Source organism: Tachypleus tridentatus, chromosome 7 (assembly GCF_004210375.1).
Source record: "Tachypleus tridentatus isolate NWPU-2018 chromosome 7, ASM421037v1, whole genome shotgun sequence".
In the NCBI taxonomy this organism is placed as follows: domain Eukaryota; kingdom Metazoa; phylum Arthropoda; class Merostomata; order Xiphosura; family Limulidae; genus Tachypleus; species Tachypleus tridentatus.
Genome location: NC_134831.1, coordinates 73,571,302 through 73,589,349, shown reverse-complemented (window position 1 = coordinate 73,589,349; position 18,048 = coordinate 73,571,302). Strand labels below are relative to the sequence as shown.

The window sequence follows — 18,048 nt, the reverse complement described above, 5'->3', positions numbered from 1 at the left end:
ATTTGTATTGTGTGTCTTACATACATAGAAACACGAGATATTAATATAAAAAAAAAAGAGATACTGGTATTTTTGCTTCAACTGAGCCCCCCCCCCTCTATTATCTATTTTTGTACCAAGAGTAAATTCATATTTATCATTTACATTTGTATTGTGTGTCTTACATACATAGAAACACAAGGTATTAATATAAAAAAAAAAAGAGATACTGGTATTTTTGCTTCAACTGAGGTTAGGAAACTAACCTATATGAATAAAACAGATTTAAATGTTGGACTACTGAACTCACAATTTGGAATAAGCTAAATTCCAAGATATGTAGAGGTCAGTATAGGTGGCCTTGTAATAAATATATGTGGAGAAACCTTTGTTTGATCTACATACAAAGACACTGAGAAACTTGTTAAAATGTTGCAATGTCTCTAGCTTTCTTTCCTTTTTTTTGCTTTCCATCTTCCTTATAGCTATTTTATTATTTATTTGCCATGCTAGGAAATTCTTTATTTCTATGCATCAGTGATTGTGTCTGCTAAATGAATTGTTCCTGTGAAATAATTTTTTTATTGTATAACTGAACTGGTACTTTTATAAAGATATAAAACTCTTTATAACTGCCTTGCAATAAGGGTATTAACCAAAAGTAAGACATTATCAGTATCTAAGCCTTTTGTTCCTCAGTACTTTTAACAGTAAGTGCCCCTACCACTTAGTGTCATATGTTCATTTAAAAAAAAAGGTTCTTGACACAATGTTTAGCACATATTTCATATTTAAAAAAATTAAAGTATAAAAACTTTCACACAGACTTAGTTGAGTAACTGACCAAGCAATAAAGGATACAAACCCAGTATAGCCTCACTCCACTCTTAAAGTTCTCTACAGTTAAAAATGTTACCGAGCAATTCCACACAAAAGACAAACAAACAGAAAATGGGTTTACAAGTTAAATGATATGACTAAAGAGTTCTATCAAAGTCATCCTGAAAACTTAGAGAAAAATCAAAAGCAGAACAGTGACACCAACTAGCTTTACCAATATCTAATAATACTAATCTTACACTGTGGTTTTAACTCACTAATTTTAGCAGGTAATAGTATCCAATACTCTTATCATGTCCTATTGTACTTATTACCTTTACCTATCACTATGGCTCTCATCAGAATTGTGAAATCATGTATAATTCATCTCTTTCAATACATAATCCAGGAAGATATATCATTAGAAAGATAATTTTTTTCTATTTTATTTCAATATTAAAATATAATATTGATTATATTTGTTGCTAAAGTAAAATAAGTAGTTATACAAACACAAAACACTGTTACTGTTCCCCAGATGGTGGTATAAATACAGTGAAAAAATTTGTGAAGTTACAAAACACAAAACTGATACCATTTTATTTTGAAAATATCTATATATATATTAATACTAAAAGAAAAAAATGTTGGATAAAATAAATACCTTCTGGCTCTACTTTTTCCACTAATTCAGCTTTTGCAGACTTCATGCTGTCATTGCTATCTTCGCTGCTGGCTTCATTTCCACTATCAACAGAATTCTGTTTTCTCAGCTTTCCTCGTTCAGCCAATTCTTCTTCCTGCTTTTTGATTTCTTGCTGTCGTCTCTTTTCCTTCACTGATTCCTGTTTCAAATAATCAAATTTACATGCATGCTAAAGTTGAGTCTGTATGCCAACAGCTGCTGATGGAATAATTAAAGCACAAGAAATGACTCTCATCATAGTCTACAGCCCGTTCTCTCAAAATGTTCATTTTTACACACTTGAGCTTTTGTTGATCTTTAAAGTTTACGAAGTAGAACCAAAAATTGTTGTAATTTAGTAAAAACACCTACATGTCAAAAACAATGATTAAATCAATTAAAAATTGGAATAATTTATGATACCTTTCCCCCTTTATAAATAAGTACTCAATGTAAATAAATTTCCATACAGAATTTGCTCTCACTAACCATTGTCTTTGTCAGTTATCTGTAACAGAAATATATAAAGCTGGAGCTTCAAATAATAGAAAGCAATTATAATGTGATAAAGAAAGTATAAAAATTAGGTGTATACAGCCACTGAACATAAATATCTCATGCAGAGCTTCCTGTAGCCAACATAACTTAAATGCAGAAAGATCGTACACAATCATTGACACAACCTAAAAACAAAACAAACTACTAAAAATGTGTTTACATAAAATAACTGAATATTTCATTATAATTTAACATGATTATAGAATGTCCACAAAATCATAATTTCTCCCTATACATACATGCATCTATTTTGATTGATCCAGCATAACATGGAAGACCCTCATAAAAATAAAATAACATCAAGAGAGAAAACTGGTATTGTTTGTAAGAAGGAACTAAACTAAATTCATGGTTTAACAGTTAAATGTAAAATAAAGTTATAACCTACCTATACTAAAAATGGTTTTCCAATAGATACTTACCCCTACACAGATAAACAGCTATTCTTGTTCTGTGATGTACTCTATGTGCAAAATTTTTTTTTGCATGACACATGCATGAAATGTCAATGAAAAACAAACCAAACCTCCAACATTTACAGAGAAGGAAACATGTTTTATGGTGAAACCTAGAACATGAAAAAATAAGTTACGAATGTAGGTAAAGTGAGAGAATGGTGGACTACATCAATATCCCAATCCATAAGATTAGGCTGTCTGATGGTATGACAAATACAGAAGGAATATATCAGGACATCCCACAAGTTATGTTCAAAAATTTAATACAGAAAGTGCATCATCATTTCTGTCTTTGTAGAAGGATTTAATAACTAACATATGTAGTAGGATGTGTATAAAAATGTTCAGACAAATAACAGAAAAGAACACAACTCCACTTTTTTAGATGATTAATCAAATAAACCCTTAAGAAGATGGATGTGTTTGTGGAGCACATCAGGCATATAATGTTTTAAAAGTTTAAAAAAGGCAATAGTGCAGCAGAAATTACACGAAACATTTAAGGTGTTTATGGTGTTTAGTCTCAATGAAAGAAAATGTCGAAGGTGGTTTCAGAAGTTCAGATTAGGTGACTACAGCTAAAGTGATGTGCCACATTCAGGCTATCCTGTTGAGTTTAATGACTTGCTGATGGCTACACTTGATAAAGATTGTGCTGTAACAGTTGAAGATCTAACACAGAAGCTAAATTCAACCCATTCAACAGTTCATCAAGGTGGAAAGATGTCAAAACTTAGAAAATGGGACCCCCATCATTTGACAGATGCTAACCTCAGAGCAAGAGTGGACATTTGCGCTTTTCAGCACTCTCGTGAACATAATTCACCTTTTTTCAACAGATTAGTGACTAGAGTTGCTGCCACTCAATGTAATAATTACATTAGACTTCCACTGTCACAGTTAGAGTGCTTGAATGTTGCACTGAAAGAAAAGAGGCCTGCTTTGATCAATCGTAAAGGTGTTGTGTTACACAAGCATAATGCACGGCCCCATACAGCAAGGATCATATCTGCAAAGACTGAAGAGCTAGTCTGGGAAAAACTTCCATATTCTCCTTATTCTCCAGTCCTTGTTCCATCTACTTTCAAAACTACCTTCTCTAGATAAGGTTTAACAGTTTAGTGTAAAATAAAGTTATAACCTACCTACACTAAAAATGGTTTTCCAATAGATACTTCTCCCTACACACATAAACAGCTATTCTTGTTCTGTTGAAGAAAGAGTTGAAGGAAGTTGACAAGAATTTTATAAAACTTAGAAGTTTGTGAATCATTGGCAAGAAGTAATTAATAATGGAGCATACATTATTGATTAAATAATATCAAAAGCATTTGAAATCTCTTCTCTTTTTCTGAACTTAAAATCGGACATTACTTAAGGGATGATCTGTAAGTAACAAAGTAAGGACAGGGGCATGGGAAATAGAAAACTTATTTGTATCTGACAACAACAACAACAAAAAACGAGACAAGGCAGTCTGACAATCCAGGAGCAAAAACACCAAATGTCCTCAGTTGCAGAGATGCCAACTATTTCAAATGACTGAGTGTAATGATTGTAGACAGAGCCCTTTATCATTTGCGGCTACTAGGCCTGACCAATGTCTCTAAGCTGTTTATTATTATATTATTATTATAACTATTATTATTTATTACTGCTATAGATTGCTCATTTATGACCGTGTTTTGTGTACTTAATAAATAAATTTTAAAAAATTCTTTTGAAATTATGTCTTTTATTTAGTTCAGAGTAACAAACATACTGGTAAAACAACATTGAACATGCACAAACAGTAAGCAGAAAAAGCCTTTGTGTAAGGACTAGTTTATATCATGTTTATGACACTTATTGTAATACTTTTGCAGCTGTTGCAGCCTTTGCTTTCATGAGAATGTCTCTGGATGGTTGGGAGTTATAACAACATTGTCCATTTGACTGCATACACATCTTGTGTGTTATAATACTGCTCAAAACTGAGGTGCTCAAGTTTGGTCTGAACTTGCTTTTGTTTCTAGTCATTAAACTAAATATCCTTTCACTGTCAGCATTAGAATGGAAAAATTTAAGAATTCCAAGCATAACCATACACAGAATGTCGTACTTCTGGTTGCCATTTCCATCCTTAACTGTAGACAGCTGAACCCAAAACTTGTCAACATTCAACTGAAGGACAGTTTCTGAGAAAGTATCAATTTGATAGTTCAAATATTGCCCTTCCAACTTGTCAATAGTGTCGTGCTCATGTGTGTTGACAAGGACAGGATACCTGTCTGTGAAGAAGCTTAGAGAAGAGAAACCTTTGCTGACTTTTAATTTTGGATCAGCAACCACTGCATGAATCAGAAGTTCATGATTTAGAGGGAAATGTTTCATCATGTAATTTGTAACTGCAATATAGTATTTCTTGACACTGGTGTAGAAGCTGATCAGGTCCAAGTCCTTTTCATATTTAACAATGTATTCCTTGGCAGCATTTCCAATAAAAACTGCCTCATCAGATTTGTGTAAGGATTCATTGTTGTGGTCAAGTTCAGTGATGTTGCCTTCAAGACATTCTGGCTTGATGTATCTGACAAGTATATTTTTAACTTGTGTAATCAGAGTTCTATGCATAATGTGTATGAAAGGTTCTTCTCTTTGCAATATCAACTTGGCTTGCTCAAATGGAGGAATTGCAGACTGAAGAAAAAGACAAAATAACAAGTTAATTTTGTTGTCAAAGAAAACTGTTAACATATCTAACTTGCTCTGCACATAACTTTTCTTGGTTACTTCCTTGTTAGCTTTTGTTTTCTTCTCTTTTTTCATTGATTGTCTCTTCTTTAGTTCAAGGTCCGACTGCCTAAACATATAGTGAGTTATATCAAATATTTCTTTGTCTGCTTTTAGAGACTGTTGTCTTGTGTCCCTTTGTGGCTGAGAGGATATCCTGACTGTTAAAGTCTTGCTGCCTGACTGAGCTGCACGCTTAGATCCTTTTGAATCTAGTTTTTCCTTTTCACAGTGAAAATACTTCTTCAATGGCTTCCACATATCCAATATTCTGTTGAGGCACACCCCAAGTGATAGCCATCTTGAGTTAACAAGTTGTAGAATTTTTCTTGTTTCTTTGTCATACAATCCTTGAAACTCTTTGAAATGTTGTTTTCTGCTAGTACTTTTGTCCAGAAAATAGTAGATATCTATCAGTATGTCAGAAACTGGGCAGGGTAGTTCTCTGGAAGCTTTCTGGGCAGCAATATTCATGAGGAGACAGACACAGCCCATGAAGTAAATGCTAGGCTGTTGTCTTGAGATGTGTCCCATCACACCTTTACCTATACCAGACATAACTGAGGCATTATCTGAAGAAAAACTAAGACAGTTTTCCCATGGAATTTTCCTCTTTGTCAGTTCATGGTCCAAAAACTTGAAAATATTCTCTCCCATTGAAGCTTCTTTCCATTCCACCATTGTCAAAAGAGAAACATGTAATGTTGAATCTTCCCACAAGTAAATGTCAATAAATCCCCCTCTGAATTGGCCACACCTGAGGTCTGATCACCAAAGTAGAAATATGAACTTTAGATTTCATTTGTAAGATAAGTCAACCAAAATCAAAAGCATAATTAATAAGGTGTCTGTAATAAACCAGGTTTAAACTACAGTGAAGAAACAGTCTAAAGAAACTTGGAAGTAATATAAATGAAAACCACTCTGTGAGCATCAAAGATGAAAGTCAAAACAAACAAAGGAATGCATCCAAGTACAAGCACTGCCAAACAAGTGATAGTTCAGTAGAAGCTTATAGAAGGAGTCATATGCATTATGTGAATATGTCACACTCCTGTTCGTGGAGAAGTAATGCATGATGATTTATATTAAACACATGTTGGAATCAGTTGATTCCAATATGAGGTTGTGTGAAAGGCTTGTGACATGCATAAAAAAGGTTCACATGTAGAGGGCAGGAATGAATTAAATATAACAATACAGTACCAAGAGTTCTTTTATCATTTAATTTGCTTCGTATGTTGCACATTGTCAGTTATTTTTTTACAAATAATAACTATTCATAAATTAATATATTGCTTGGTACTCACAAGATGTAAATAACAGTTAGGGCCACATGGTTCTGTACTTGGTTTCATATCGCAATTCTTTTTTTTGAACTGGCTTGGAGTAGGATGGAATGCTAGAAAAACAAAACAAAGTAAGTACCTTAATAAAAATTACATATGGATGAAATAATAACTTCTTTTAGCATACTAGTTATAAAACTTTTACTTTGTTCAAAATGAATTGAAATTATTAATAGCATTCTTAATTTACAAAGGTTTACAGTTTAAAAAGTATCCATGCTTTCAAGTGGTAAATATATCATTGCAAAGTGAGGAACTGTCTTGATTCTTTAAAGCTGAAAATATTGAAAAAAACATCCACAACAGTCTTTAACATTAAAAAATAAAGGATGGTCCAGCAGCAGAATTTTCATGCTGTTACTGAATGATACATAATCAATATCTCTCTTTTAACAATATTATTTTCATGCATAAGAACAAACACAAGAAAGTACAAAAGAAAAAAAACATAAAAGGATTATGCGATACATTTAAAGTGGCAATGTCAAGCACATCCCTGTTTAACACTTTCACCATGCCAAATTCCACCATTGTTAAGTGAAAACTGAGACTTCCAGCATTTACGACATAGTAGTTTAATATGTCCAAGAATCTACAGGGTAAGAGGAATTACAGCTTTTGAACCTCATATGATCTCAGTCTTCAAGTTTCTGAATGTATCAACCTCATCCCTTGGTGCCACTTTTGATTCAGTTTGAATTTTTTTGTCATTTTAACTGGGCATCTGAGCCACTTTTACGGTTTTAATAATATAAACATCAGTTATTTACAAAGATACAAAACCTTATAAACTGAGTGCTTTCAAATGGCAGTTATTAAAATTTTTAACACTTTTAACATACAAAGAACTCACAGGAAAACAAATGCCTGTGTATTAACTAAGTGATAAAACTGCTACTTCCTTCTTATATTTTCCAAGATCCATTACTAGAAGACACCATGTGACAGATGAAATCACACTGCAGTAATTCTATGTGTCAACCATTTACAATAACATCACAGGGAAAGTGTTAACATCTAGACAATTATCGTGATATCAGTATTTATTTTATGACTAATTTTAAATGACCCGTGCAACATTTATATTGGAAAATACTAATAATTTTCAATGATTTTCAGAAGCCACTAGAAGTCAAAAGCTATGTTTAAGGAACAAACCAGGCAGCATGCACCAAATACAAGAAACAGCAGTCCTACCTGGGGGGGAATCCCCTCCCTTAGTGGCTATGGACAAAGAATATAAAAGTAAAAAACACAGTGATAGAAGTAGGAAGAACAATATAAACTACAATTTACTAAAAGATAGCAAGTTTATATTACTTATAAAAATACTAATTCGGATCATGGACAATCAAATTTATAAATATGATCATCACAAGGAATAGAGGTTTGAATTGTTCTAGACTTTAATGGTGCTTTTGTAAAACTTTAAAATGCTTTAAAAGAATTAAGTTTAAAACTTTTAAACATATTGCAATTTTAAATATCTGTTTGTCATAATCGTTTCTTGTCCAAATCACACAAACACAAAAATTAATCCACTATTTTCACTTTTACTGTTACTTTATTATGTGTATCTAGTTACTACAAAGTACTTACAACTGGTGTTACCTTCACCCTACATTACAGCTTGGAATGGTTATCAACACAACTTTTGAATGTGTTTCTTCATTGTACAAATAGTATTACAAAATAAATGTACTTTAAAACTGTATGATCACTATCATTTTGTTCATACAAGTACTTCATGGACCCTATTTTTTAATCAAAATTCATTCTTTTGCTTCCCAAGAAATGAATGAGGAAACAGAGCTAAAAGATTAAAAAAAAAACATTTTGATATATTGCATATTTAAATTGTTCTCTCACTGCAGGGTTTATAAACTTGTATGATTATGTTAAATCAGATTCAAAAAGGTTTACAGAAGCACTTAACAGACCTTGTTAAAGAAAGCCTTCTTTATTTCTTTATTTTTAATCACCAAGATACATAATGGGCTATCTGTGTTCTGTCCACATGGATAGTGAAATCTGACTTTTAATGCCATACACCTTCAGACTAATTACTGAGCCAATGAGAGGCAATATCTTCCTATTTGTGATTAAATTTATTGACAGAATAGTCACTAAAATAAATTCATGTGTGTTCCAAGTAAGTACAATTTAACATCTGTCCTCACACTCTCTTGAATTTATATAAAACCATATGAAATACTGTTATTGTAAAGTACTCATCTACTATCTTTCTTCAGAAATAAAATAAGCCTGATGAGAATATAGCATGAGTTCAAATATAATATATTTTTGTTTGTTCAATAGCTATGAAATTTACGTTTATACAAGCAGAGTGATGAAATGGACATGCCATTCAGAGGTTCACATGGTTTTGTATCAGTGGCATAACAGAGAAAAATTTCTTACTCTTAAGGGAATATAAAGTCAGTTTGAGAAACATGTAAAGAGTTTTTGAAAATAATCAACAGAAACATTTCAAACAAAATGGTCAACCATATTACAAGAGGATGAAAATACAGTGGCTATTTTTACTAGTTAATTGTTATTGTTAGGAAAAACATTTTCTTTAAATTTTAAAGAATGCATACAAGTATTTTAAAAACTTTGCAAAGTCATAATTAAATGTAAAAAAAAAAACATAATGAAATTTTTGAAAGAGTATTGTTGTTCTTCAAGTTTCACTGTACAAAACTTGTATTTGACATATATATACACGTACCATGATCTACAGAATAACAACAAGCGTGCATCAAAAGAAAATTCTTGTACTTTTATGAAACTAATATCATTACCAATACAAGATAAATTCAGTCTTGATTTCTACCAGTAGAAATTAACATAATTTTAGTTTCAAACAAGTATCAGAACTTAGTTTCCTGTATTTTCAGAAAATAATGTTTAACTATAAGAGACTTTTCTTAGGTGTTTCAAAGTTAACATGGAATAATGAAATCTAATTTAGGCATAAGTGAGAAAGCATAAAGATTTATATATATTTTCAATACGTTATTTTTTTAAAATTACATAACACTTTCATTTATTGCTATACCACGTTTATTTGTAGTTTTCATACATAATGTTTACCTTTTGTCTTTGGCAAATAGTTACAATCTATTAAAACAAACAACAACAACAACACTCGACATGGTAGTAACTCAAAAGGAACAGGAGGATAATATTATGTTTGACTTCTCTTCCCAACTGGGGTGCTCAGGAACCGTTGTCTTAAGTGGGTTATGAAATACTCGTGGCGCAGATAGCTCTCGTGTAGCTTTGTGCAAAATTCCAAAACAAGCAAATACTTGTGTTATTCACCCACTGCAACATGTGAGATGTCAGTGCAACCCATCGTTTATAAAATATACCTAAGAAGGTTTATGGGAAATGATACAGAACTCTCTTCATAAATCATCCCCAACAGCTGAATCATTCCATCAATTCATAAAGATGATGTGGGACAGATTATTCTATGAGAAGAGTTTATAGGTAATGAGTAACCTTTAGTTAACAAAACACATAAAGGCAGAGAGACTACTTGACAGGCAACTCCCGATCCTTTGGGAATGACAGTTTGTTAGAAGATTACCAACACCTGGCACATAACAAATTTAAAAGAAAACATAATGGTCTAAAGTTATAGTCTAAAATCACAACAGCTCAGAACATATCACTGAAAATTTATGTATAAAACAATAGAAGAATTATTTATTTAGACAAAAAAAAGGGAAGGAAAAGTTTTGAAAAAGTTTCTTGAAGTTGCAGAAACTTTCTGAAGATTGTTAAGAAAAATGAGCTATTGGAAACTAAATACTTAACATCTAAGAAGAAAAAATTCACCTACCCTAGAGAAAAGAATTAATAAATATACTCATTGCAATGTGGAAGTAACACCACTGTAAAGAAACAATTAAAATGGAAGAAAATTTTAACTATAGAAGATCTTTGAACTTTTCTCCACCTATTGACAATGATAATGAGCAGATATGGGCCATGCCTGAAAACAACTAGGCCCTTGAAATAAACCAAGATTAACAAACGAGATGGAACCTTTTGAATTGTGAATGGAGAGAATAAAACATGATTGATCTGGTAACGTGATAAAATCTAATATGTAAAAGAAATGCATGCCCCACCAGCAGCTGTGATCACAAACATTCCACAAAATATTTGGCTGGTAAAAATATTTTTTAAAGATTAACTAATGAACCTTACCAGCAACTTTATTAAAGGTCAGACAAATGAAACGAGCTACACTCTACAAAATGACCAATATTAGTCAGTTGTCTGTGCAAAATTAAACTGAATTATCCACAAAAATTAAACCATGATAAAATTACAAGAAACCACTGTCAGACCAAAGGCTAATAACATTGTTATAAAATGAACAAATAAAACTGATATGATAAAAAAAAATACAAAAACGTTCAAGAGACAGTTGACATTAAGGTCAGAAAATACAAATAAAAACAAACGTGAATAAAATAAGAAGGTCAGCAGGCCTACACATAGAATGCCCTATAAATAGAACTGAGACAAGAAGCTTTAAGATGTGATGGTGAGACAAATCATTTCACAAATCCAAATGGAAAGAGCTACAAAATCTAAATTCCTGAGGAAGTGATCAATCATATACTCCTGTGTATAAGAATAGATTGCATGTAATATAACTGAAGTTCCATGCTCATCCAATCCCAAAACACAAAAATACCACACAATTTGGAGAGTACAGAAGAATGACACACAGCATATCTGTTCTCATAAAAGAGCTTCAGACATTAACGGAACTCATCACAGATAAGAAAAAGAAGCAACCATTTTGGATCCTCAAACTTTGGTATAAGATTCAGAAACTTGAAGAGAAAGAAACAGCATGATAGTCAAAATGTAAATCACAGAACTGTGAAAACTCAGGACAACAAAATCCTCTACTTATTGAGCATATCATGTCCAAGATTCAAGTGTCGCCAGTACACCTTGCATAAAACATTTAAAATTTAACTTAAACAAATTTAATTATAACACCATTTCAATGAATTGTTACTCAAAAATAGTTTAGAACTGACATTTCATTACATAAAATAACAAAAAGAAGAATGTTCCATTTCTTCATAGCTCCAAGGAATCTTGCCTGTACAGAATGTATTTATAATGTTTCACATTTTAATTACCACATGGTTTTCTTTCTGTTTCTGTAGTTTTTTTGTTACTGCAGCCCTTTGTGGTCACCCTTTTATAATGTTACAGGAGGTAATCTGAGCAATATTAATGAAAGATCTTAATGTTTATTGTGCCTTTATGACAAGAATAGTTTTGCTATAAAATGCCAGGTGAGAACAGGAGTGCAGAATGATCGTGTAAAAACAGGTATAAGAGAAGTGTCTTTATGATAACAATTTTCTTTTTCCTAGTAAATAATATTCTACACAAAAGTTCTATAATATCCAGCAGTGAAACATCTATTTCAGTGTATATACTGTGGGTCCTATTACACGATAACATAAAATGACCAATTTTCAAGTAAATATAAATTAAAAAACTAACAAATGAAATTAAAAATAACAAAGCCACGGGATTAACTTCAAAATATGATTATTTTCCTTAACATTAAAACAATGATAACAATAATTAAACTGCTGGTATCTAACCATTAATTGTCTTCTTAATAAAATTAATCAATAAAACCTATTTTATTATTTTAATCTTAAGCACTTTTGATTTTTACTTAGAAACACATTACAAACTAAAACATAGGAAATTCAATTACAACTTAACTACACAAGTATTGTAACATGATTTTAAAAACATTTGTATCAATGTATTAGAGATGTTATCCTCATTAAGGGTGGTTTGCTCATTAAATAACATGTAAGATCCACCCTTATTTCTGTAGAGGAATATTCTAACCACACAAAAATTTTACAAGTTTATTCATTCCTGTATAGTTTATACTGACTGCAAGTGACATCTTCTTTTATTCAATCAAGCAGTAGTTTCTTATTGCGATCACTTTTATTATTAGTTTTCTTGTAATGTGTAATTTTTTTTTATTACTGGAGAATCAAAGTCTTTAGTATAAACCACTGTAATTGCTGTTTTAAAAATCATTAGCGAATAAAACACAAATTCAGTAATACCAAAGCTTAATAAGCAGTAATAATAATAATAATAAATTGAAATATTAAAAAGAAATGTATAGGCAATTTTTTATTTTCCTGAAAATAAAGAATAATTATTTTATAAATAAGCTAAAATTACTATATTACAATGACCAGCAAATCACTTACAGTATTACCCAAGTCTATCACAGAGAAAAAATTGATGCATTTATACTCCTAATAAATGCATAGATCACACAAGTTAAAGGGGGAAGGAGAAGATATGTCTTTTGAGAACCAAATTATCACTTTGAAGGACCTGATTTACTGATTTCATCAAAATTAAAAAACTAATATTTTATTATATTTTACAAAAAAAAACAGTAACATCTGTAAAAATGTAACAATAACAGTTCCCCCTGAGTCATAAAAGAAAACCTATGAAATAAGCCATTACAAAGAAATTTAAATGGCCTTATATTACTAAATAAAAAAGTAACAAATTCTTCAGCTTAGTATCAAGTGATAAAGCCTTATTCCAAATATTAAGCTATGACCGGAGCTAAAAGCTCCTCTAGTGAGAGTAACCAAAACCAAATAATATTTATAAGACATGCTATTTCAATACTACAGCAAGTCAACTTGTACCTGATTGGCTGCTGAACATACCATCATGACACATCACCATGCCAACTAAGAAAATATTCACACACTCATTTTGTTCCTGAAACCACTCTCATATTAGTGAATACATTAACAATGTTTTATATCTTCAGTCTTTCCTACAAAACTGCATTTCATTATTTTGAAACATTTTCTAAGTTTCTTATTGCAAGTCCATCTGACAAAGAACTTTTCACAAAACTGGAAATCTTCATATTTTTAACAAGGGATTCAGCCTGTAAGATATCTTATACAATAATGCATATCTACATATAAATAATACTTAAAACAACAACTGTCATATATTACAGTGTGTGACTATTACAAGTAAAATCATGAACCAGTTATTAAGAATTTTATTAAGATATCAGAAAGAAAAAGTCAAGTACAAACACAGAGAAAAATTATATTAATAGCATAGATTAGCAAACTATTTACAATTCTGATTACACCACAGAAATAAAAGGCTGTCTCCTAAGTATTTGGTAACAAACTCCAAAATGTCACTCAATCTAGCTTAGAGTGATCATCATGTAAATAATAGATGACCTAATCAGGTACATGAGCTGTCTTTTATGGCAAGTAACGTGTATTTCTTGCACAGTTATTAGGTTCACGATACCCATGCTGTTATATTGTTGTTGTTTGGAGTTGTTTGCTTTTTTTAGGTGATAACTGACTAAAAACTTAGGTTAAAAATATTGTTGATTGTTTTATATGGATTTAGGAAAATTCTGATATGTCCAAGTTCTTTATCCTATCTATACTTTAATAAATTAATCTTGATTTATTTTACACTGACAACATCATTACAACAATAGTCACATGACATCTGCTTGCTTATGTTCAAATGTCCATAATACAAAGTATGTTACTGAACAATGGTTACCAAGTTATATTATTATTACATGTCACATTTTATAAGGATTGTTTTTCATGAAACTCCAACAAACACAATGTTAGAGACTTGTCATAAATGAAACAAGAGGATGTAGAAGTGAGAGGATTACTTTCAATAAAATAAAAATAAAGAATTTTCCAGCATTTCCTGTAAAAAAAAAACGTTGATTTTCCAGGATTTCCACTACTCAAAAAAATGTGTTTACACTATCTATACCTTTTCAGGATTTTAATGATGTGTACAGACCCTGTAAACACTTATAATTCAGAGCTTTTATCTTGAAAACTAAAAGATCCTAAAATACTTACGATGTAAGAAGCAGTCATATTTGAAACATCTACGACAAAACAGAGTATTGAAAGAATGCATACTCTGTTCTCTCATAACTGACTGGGCATTTGGGCCATCAATGTTGGCTGTGCATTCTGGTGGAAGAATGTTGGGGTCTTTCTTCTCTTTCAAATCTCTGTACCTGTAAGGGATAATTCCAACTGTAATAACACCAAACATGAAGAACATCTTTAGTGAGAATAGTTTATTTAAAAAAATCTGATTTTTTTTTAATAAAACAGACTTTTCATATTTACTAAATGCTGTCAAATTTTGTTGAGACACATGCACTAAATTCAGAATTATAGCAAACATTAATTCTACAATACAGGGCCAGTCCAGTGGGCCTACCCTGTGTATAGTATATTTTGTGTTACTTCATAGATACAAAATTGGGTTCCTTAACCATTATAATTCAAAGCTCTACCACAGGGCACATACACTTCCCATTTTACCATTAATTGACATCATTAGATTAGATAAGGAACACAGATGGCTTGAGTACTAATCATTACAACTTTATAGGCAGTTACCATACAGAAATAAACACCTAAAATGAAGAACTCGTAATGTGGTTAGCTTCCATTAAGAAAGTATTGAAATGTCAGATACTAATAAAAACCAGTATTTAAAAAATATGCCTTTTCTACTTTTGTTTTTTAATAGGAAAAACAAATCATATAAATTATTAACAGTTTTGTGTGAAACTGTAGTTTCTATGAATTTCAAGGAATTATTTTGTTCACAGTTTAGATTGCCTCTACCTTTGACTTTGTAGACCTTTTATTTTACGATGAAAGATAAAGAAATACAGCTAAGTGTATGGAAACAGTTACTTACCACATAAAAATTATGTCCCTTCACTAAAAATGAAACAAAAAAAGGCTAACAATGAGTTTAATACTTTATAATTTCCAAAATATCTCATTTTAAGAACACAAAAGACTATAAACTGTATCTCAGCCATATGATATCTACCGTCAAGCAAGGCTGGTTGTACTCGTCTCTCTGTCAAGATGCACAATTATCAAATAAAAGACATTTCCTATTGTTAAAAAATGTTGTTTATGTGTATGAGGAGCATTTCTCTCCTAACTGTTTCATGGTAAATTTATGGGCTAAGCCTATAGATACAAAACCCCAACAACACCTCATAGAAAGAGCAGTAACAATGTATTTTAAGCACTGTCTACTCATCAACAAGCCAACAGAAAACAGAAATGAGGAGAAAGAAAATTGTAAACTATTATTATTATAAAATTGTTTTAAATATATGTATATGATTGCACTTTATAAACCACTTTTCTCCACTTTTAAACTTGTACATGGAAGAATATATAAGTAGGCTATCAATATTTGTATGATGCAAACCAAGGTGTAGCTTCATATGTCATATGTGAGAGCCAATAGTCCCTTCATGTTGCTTTATTGTTCTAATTAAGTACTTATGTTCCTTAATCAACACATGCATACACTAAAAATATGTCAGAAGCCAAATTTTCAACTCTCCAGTTATAAACCAATAGTTGTAGAGAAGTTTTATCATGCACTTTCAGCTTGAGGACCAGAATATGATATAATTTAATGAGAGAAGAAGGTCTTTACTTTTCCCGTAGTTCATTTGGAGGTCCCTTATCTGGAAAAACAGCAGATATCCCTTCAAATATGATATCTGGAATTTCTGCTATAGATTTTTTTTCATCTGAAATATGAAAAAAAATACATACATTAACTCACCATGCTCAACTTTTCAAGAGAAAAACTGTGAACAAAATTCCATTTAACTTTGATTTAAAATATGTATATTATTATTTCTGTCCAATAAATCCACAAATGGTGAAAATCCATTAAGTAATCAAACTCTCATATTTAAACCATTACAAGTAAGGTCATTCTTTTCTTCTTTTTTTTTTAGGCTTAACTTGTTAGTGGGAATTCTACAGATAGCCTTATATTTAATGTGGTAATGTTTAAGTTTTTTCTCAATTACCATTCTTTTACCAAGATAATTTTCATTCAGTTTTAAAGCTATCTAACAAATTTCAGATTAAAACTGTTTCCATGTTGCCAGTTAAGAGTAATTCAAAATTTTGAACTAAGCATAAATATCAAACTATAACAAAAAATATCTCATTTATAATTTCACAATAAAAGTTTGCTCAAAAAATTCAAGATAATAACACACCACTCTTGTAATTTAAAAGTAGCATCTTTGCAAAAGAAAATAAGGGACAGTAACAAAAATATACCTCTTTTGATTTCAAGCAGTGTATTAGTACATAATTTAAGTGGCAAAAACACATTCATAAATCTATCCTTTACCTCTAGATAACTGTTCATTCTCTTTTTGTTTTTCTTAAGTTTATTCTGATTAAAAATGAAAAAGGAATTTTAGCTTTATAAAAAATGGCTGATCCAACTAGCAACCTTTCAAAATTATGTGACTTACTTTGATCTGGGTTCTCTGCATCTACAGAACTGCTTCTTGAAATTGATTTGCGAGGCAAAATTCTGTTGGGAAGAAGTAACTTGTCTTTCTCAAGTTTATCTCTCTTGTCAGCAACAGCTTCTGTATCATCTGTGTCTTGGTAGAACTGTAATGCCTCAACCAATTCTACAAAAATTTCATCATTTATAAATCCACATTCCCTATCTCCATGAACTTTGCCATCATAATTCTTAAGTAGTTCTTCAATGAATGTACCATCTTGGTCTAGAACTTCATCTCCCATATATGGAATATTATGTAGTACTGTTTCATCTTCAACCTAACATGTTACATTAAAAGGAGAGAAGAGATATAGCTTTCAATAAAGAAACTGTTAAAAAACAGAGAGTAAAACTGAATACGCAAATACAAATAGATGATTTTTCCACAACTTTATACAAGCACTTTTGAGACATTTCCTCTTGAACAAAATATACCAGGAAAACTGCATCAAAGTTTACACTCCTTCATTGGGAAAGAAGAGAAAAAGGCTAACAATGAGTTTCATATTTTATAATTTCCAGAAAATCTTATTTTAAGAGCACAAAAGACTGTTAACTGTATCTTAGCCTTATATTATCCACCTTAACCCTTAAACAGCAGGAATGTTGTAGTTAGCATCATCAACTGATGATGGTTGCCATTTAAGGGTAAAGCAAAGCTGTTTGAAACTCATCTGTATGAGTGTTGTTTAATAACAATGGCAGTTAAAAATAATAAACACCAACTACTTTAAAAATAAGCATTGTCAAGATATACAGTCATCAAATTGAGTGATCTTCCAATATAATTTTACCTCTGTATAAGCTAAATGTTAATTGTTCTTGAACAAATCCACATATTCTCCCCTGAAACTTTATCATAACTGATGTTTTTTGTTTTTTTCTCAAGAAGTATTTAATCTCAGTTGGCCAGATAGGAACAATATTTTTGTAA

General features: G+C 31.1%; 1 protein-coding gene across 3 annotated transcripts in view; it reads right to left on the bottom strand.

Annotated features, from left to right (window-relative positions):
* Positions 1-18,048, bottom strand: part of LOC143255971 (histone-lysine N-methyltransferase EZH2-like) — a 54,837-nt gene that overhangs the window by 21,448 nt on the left and 15,341 nt on the right. For 2 of the 3 annotated variants that reach the window (XM_076512465.1, XM_076512466.1), the window contains exons 5-10: positions 17,074-17,392; positions 16,230-16,326; positions 14,603-14,766; positions 7,818-7,844; positions 6,582-6,673; positions 1,463-1,643 (exon numbers count right to left, since the gene is read on the bottom strand). In XM_076512465.1, the coding sequence (XP_076368580.1) occupies positions 1,463-1,643; positions 6,582-6,673; positions 7,818-7,844; positions 14,603-14,766; positions 16,230-16,326; positions 17,074-17,392 (880 nt within the window). The remainder of the gene's footprint in view (positions 1-1,462; positions 1,644-6,581; positions 6,674-7,817; positions 7,845-14,602; positions 14,767-16,229; positions 16,327-17,073; positions 17,393-18,048) is intronic. The other variant, XM_076512467.1, reaches the window with a different exon arrangement.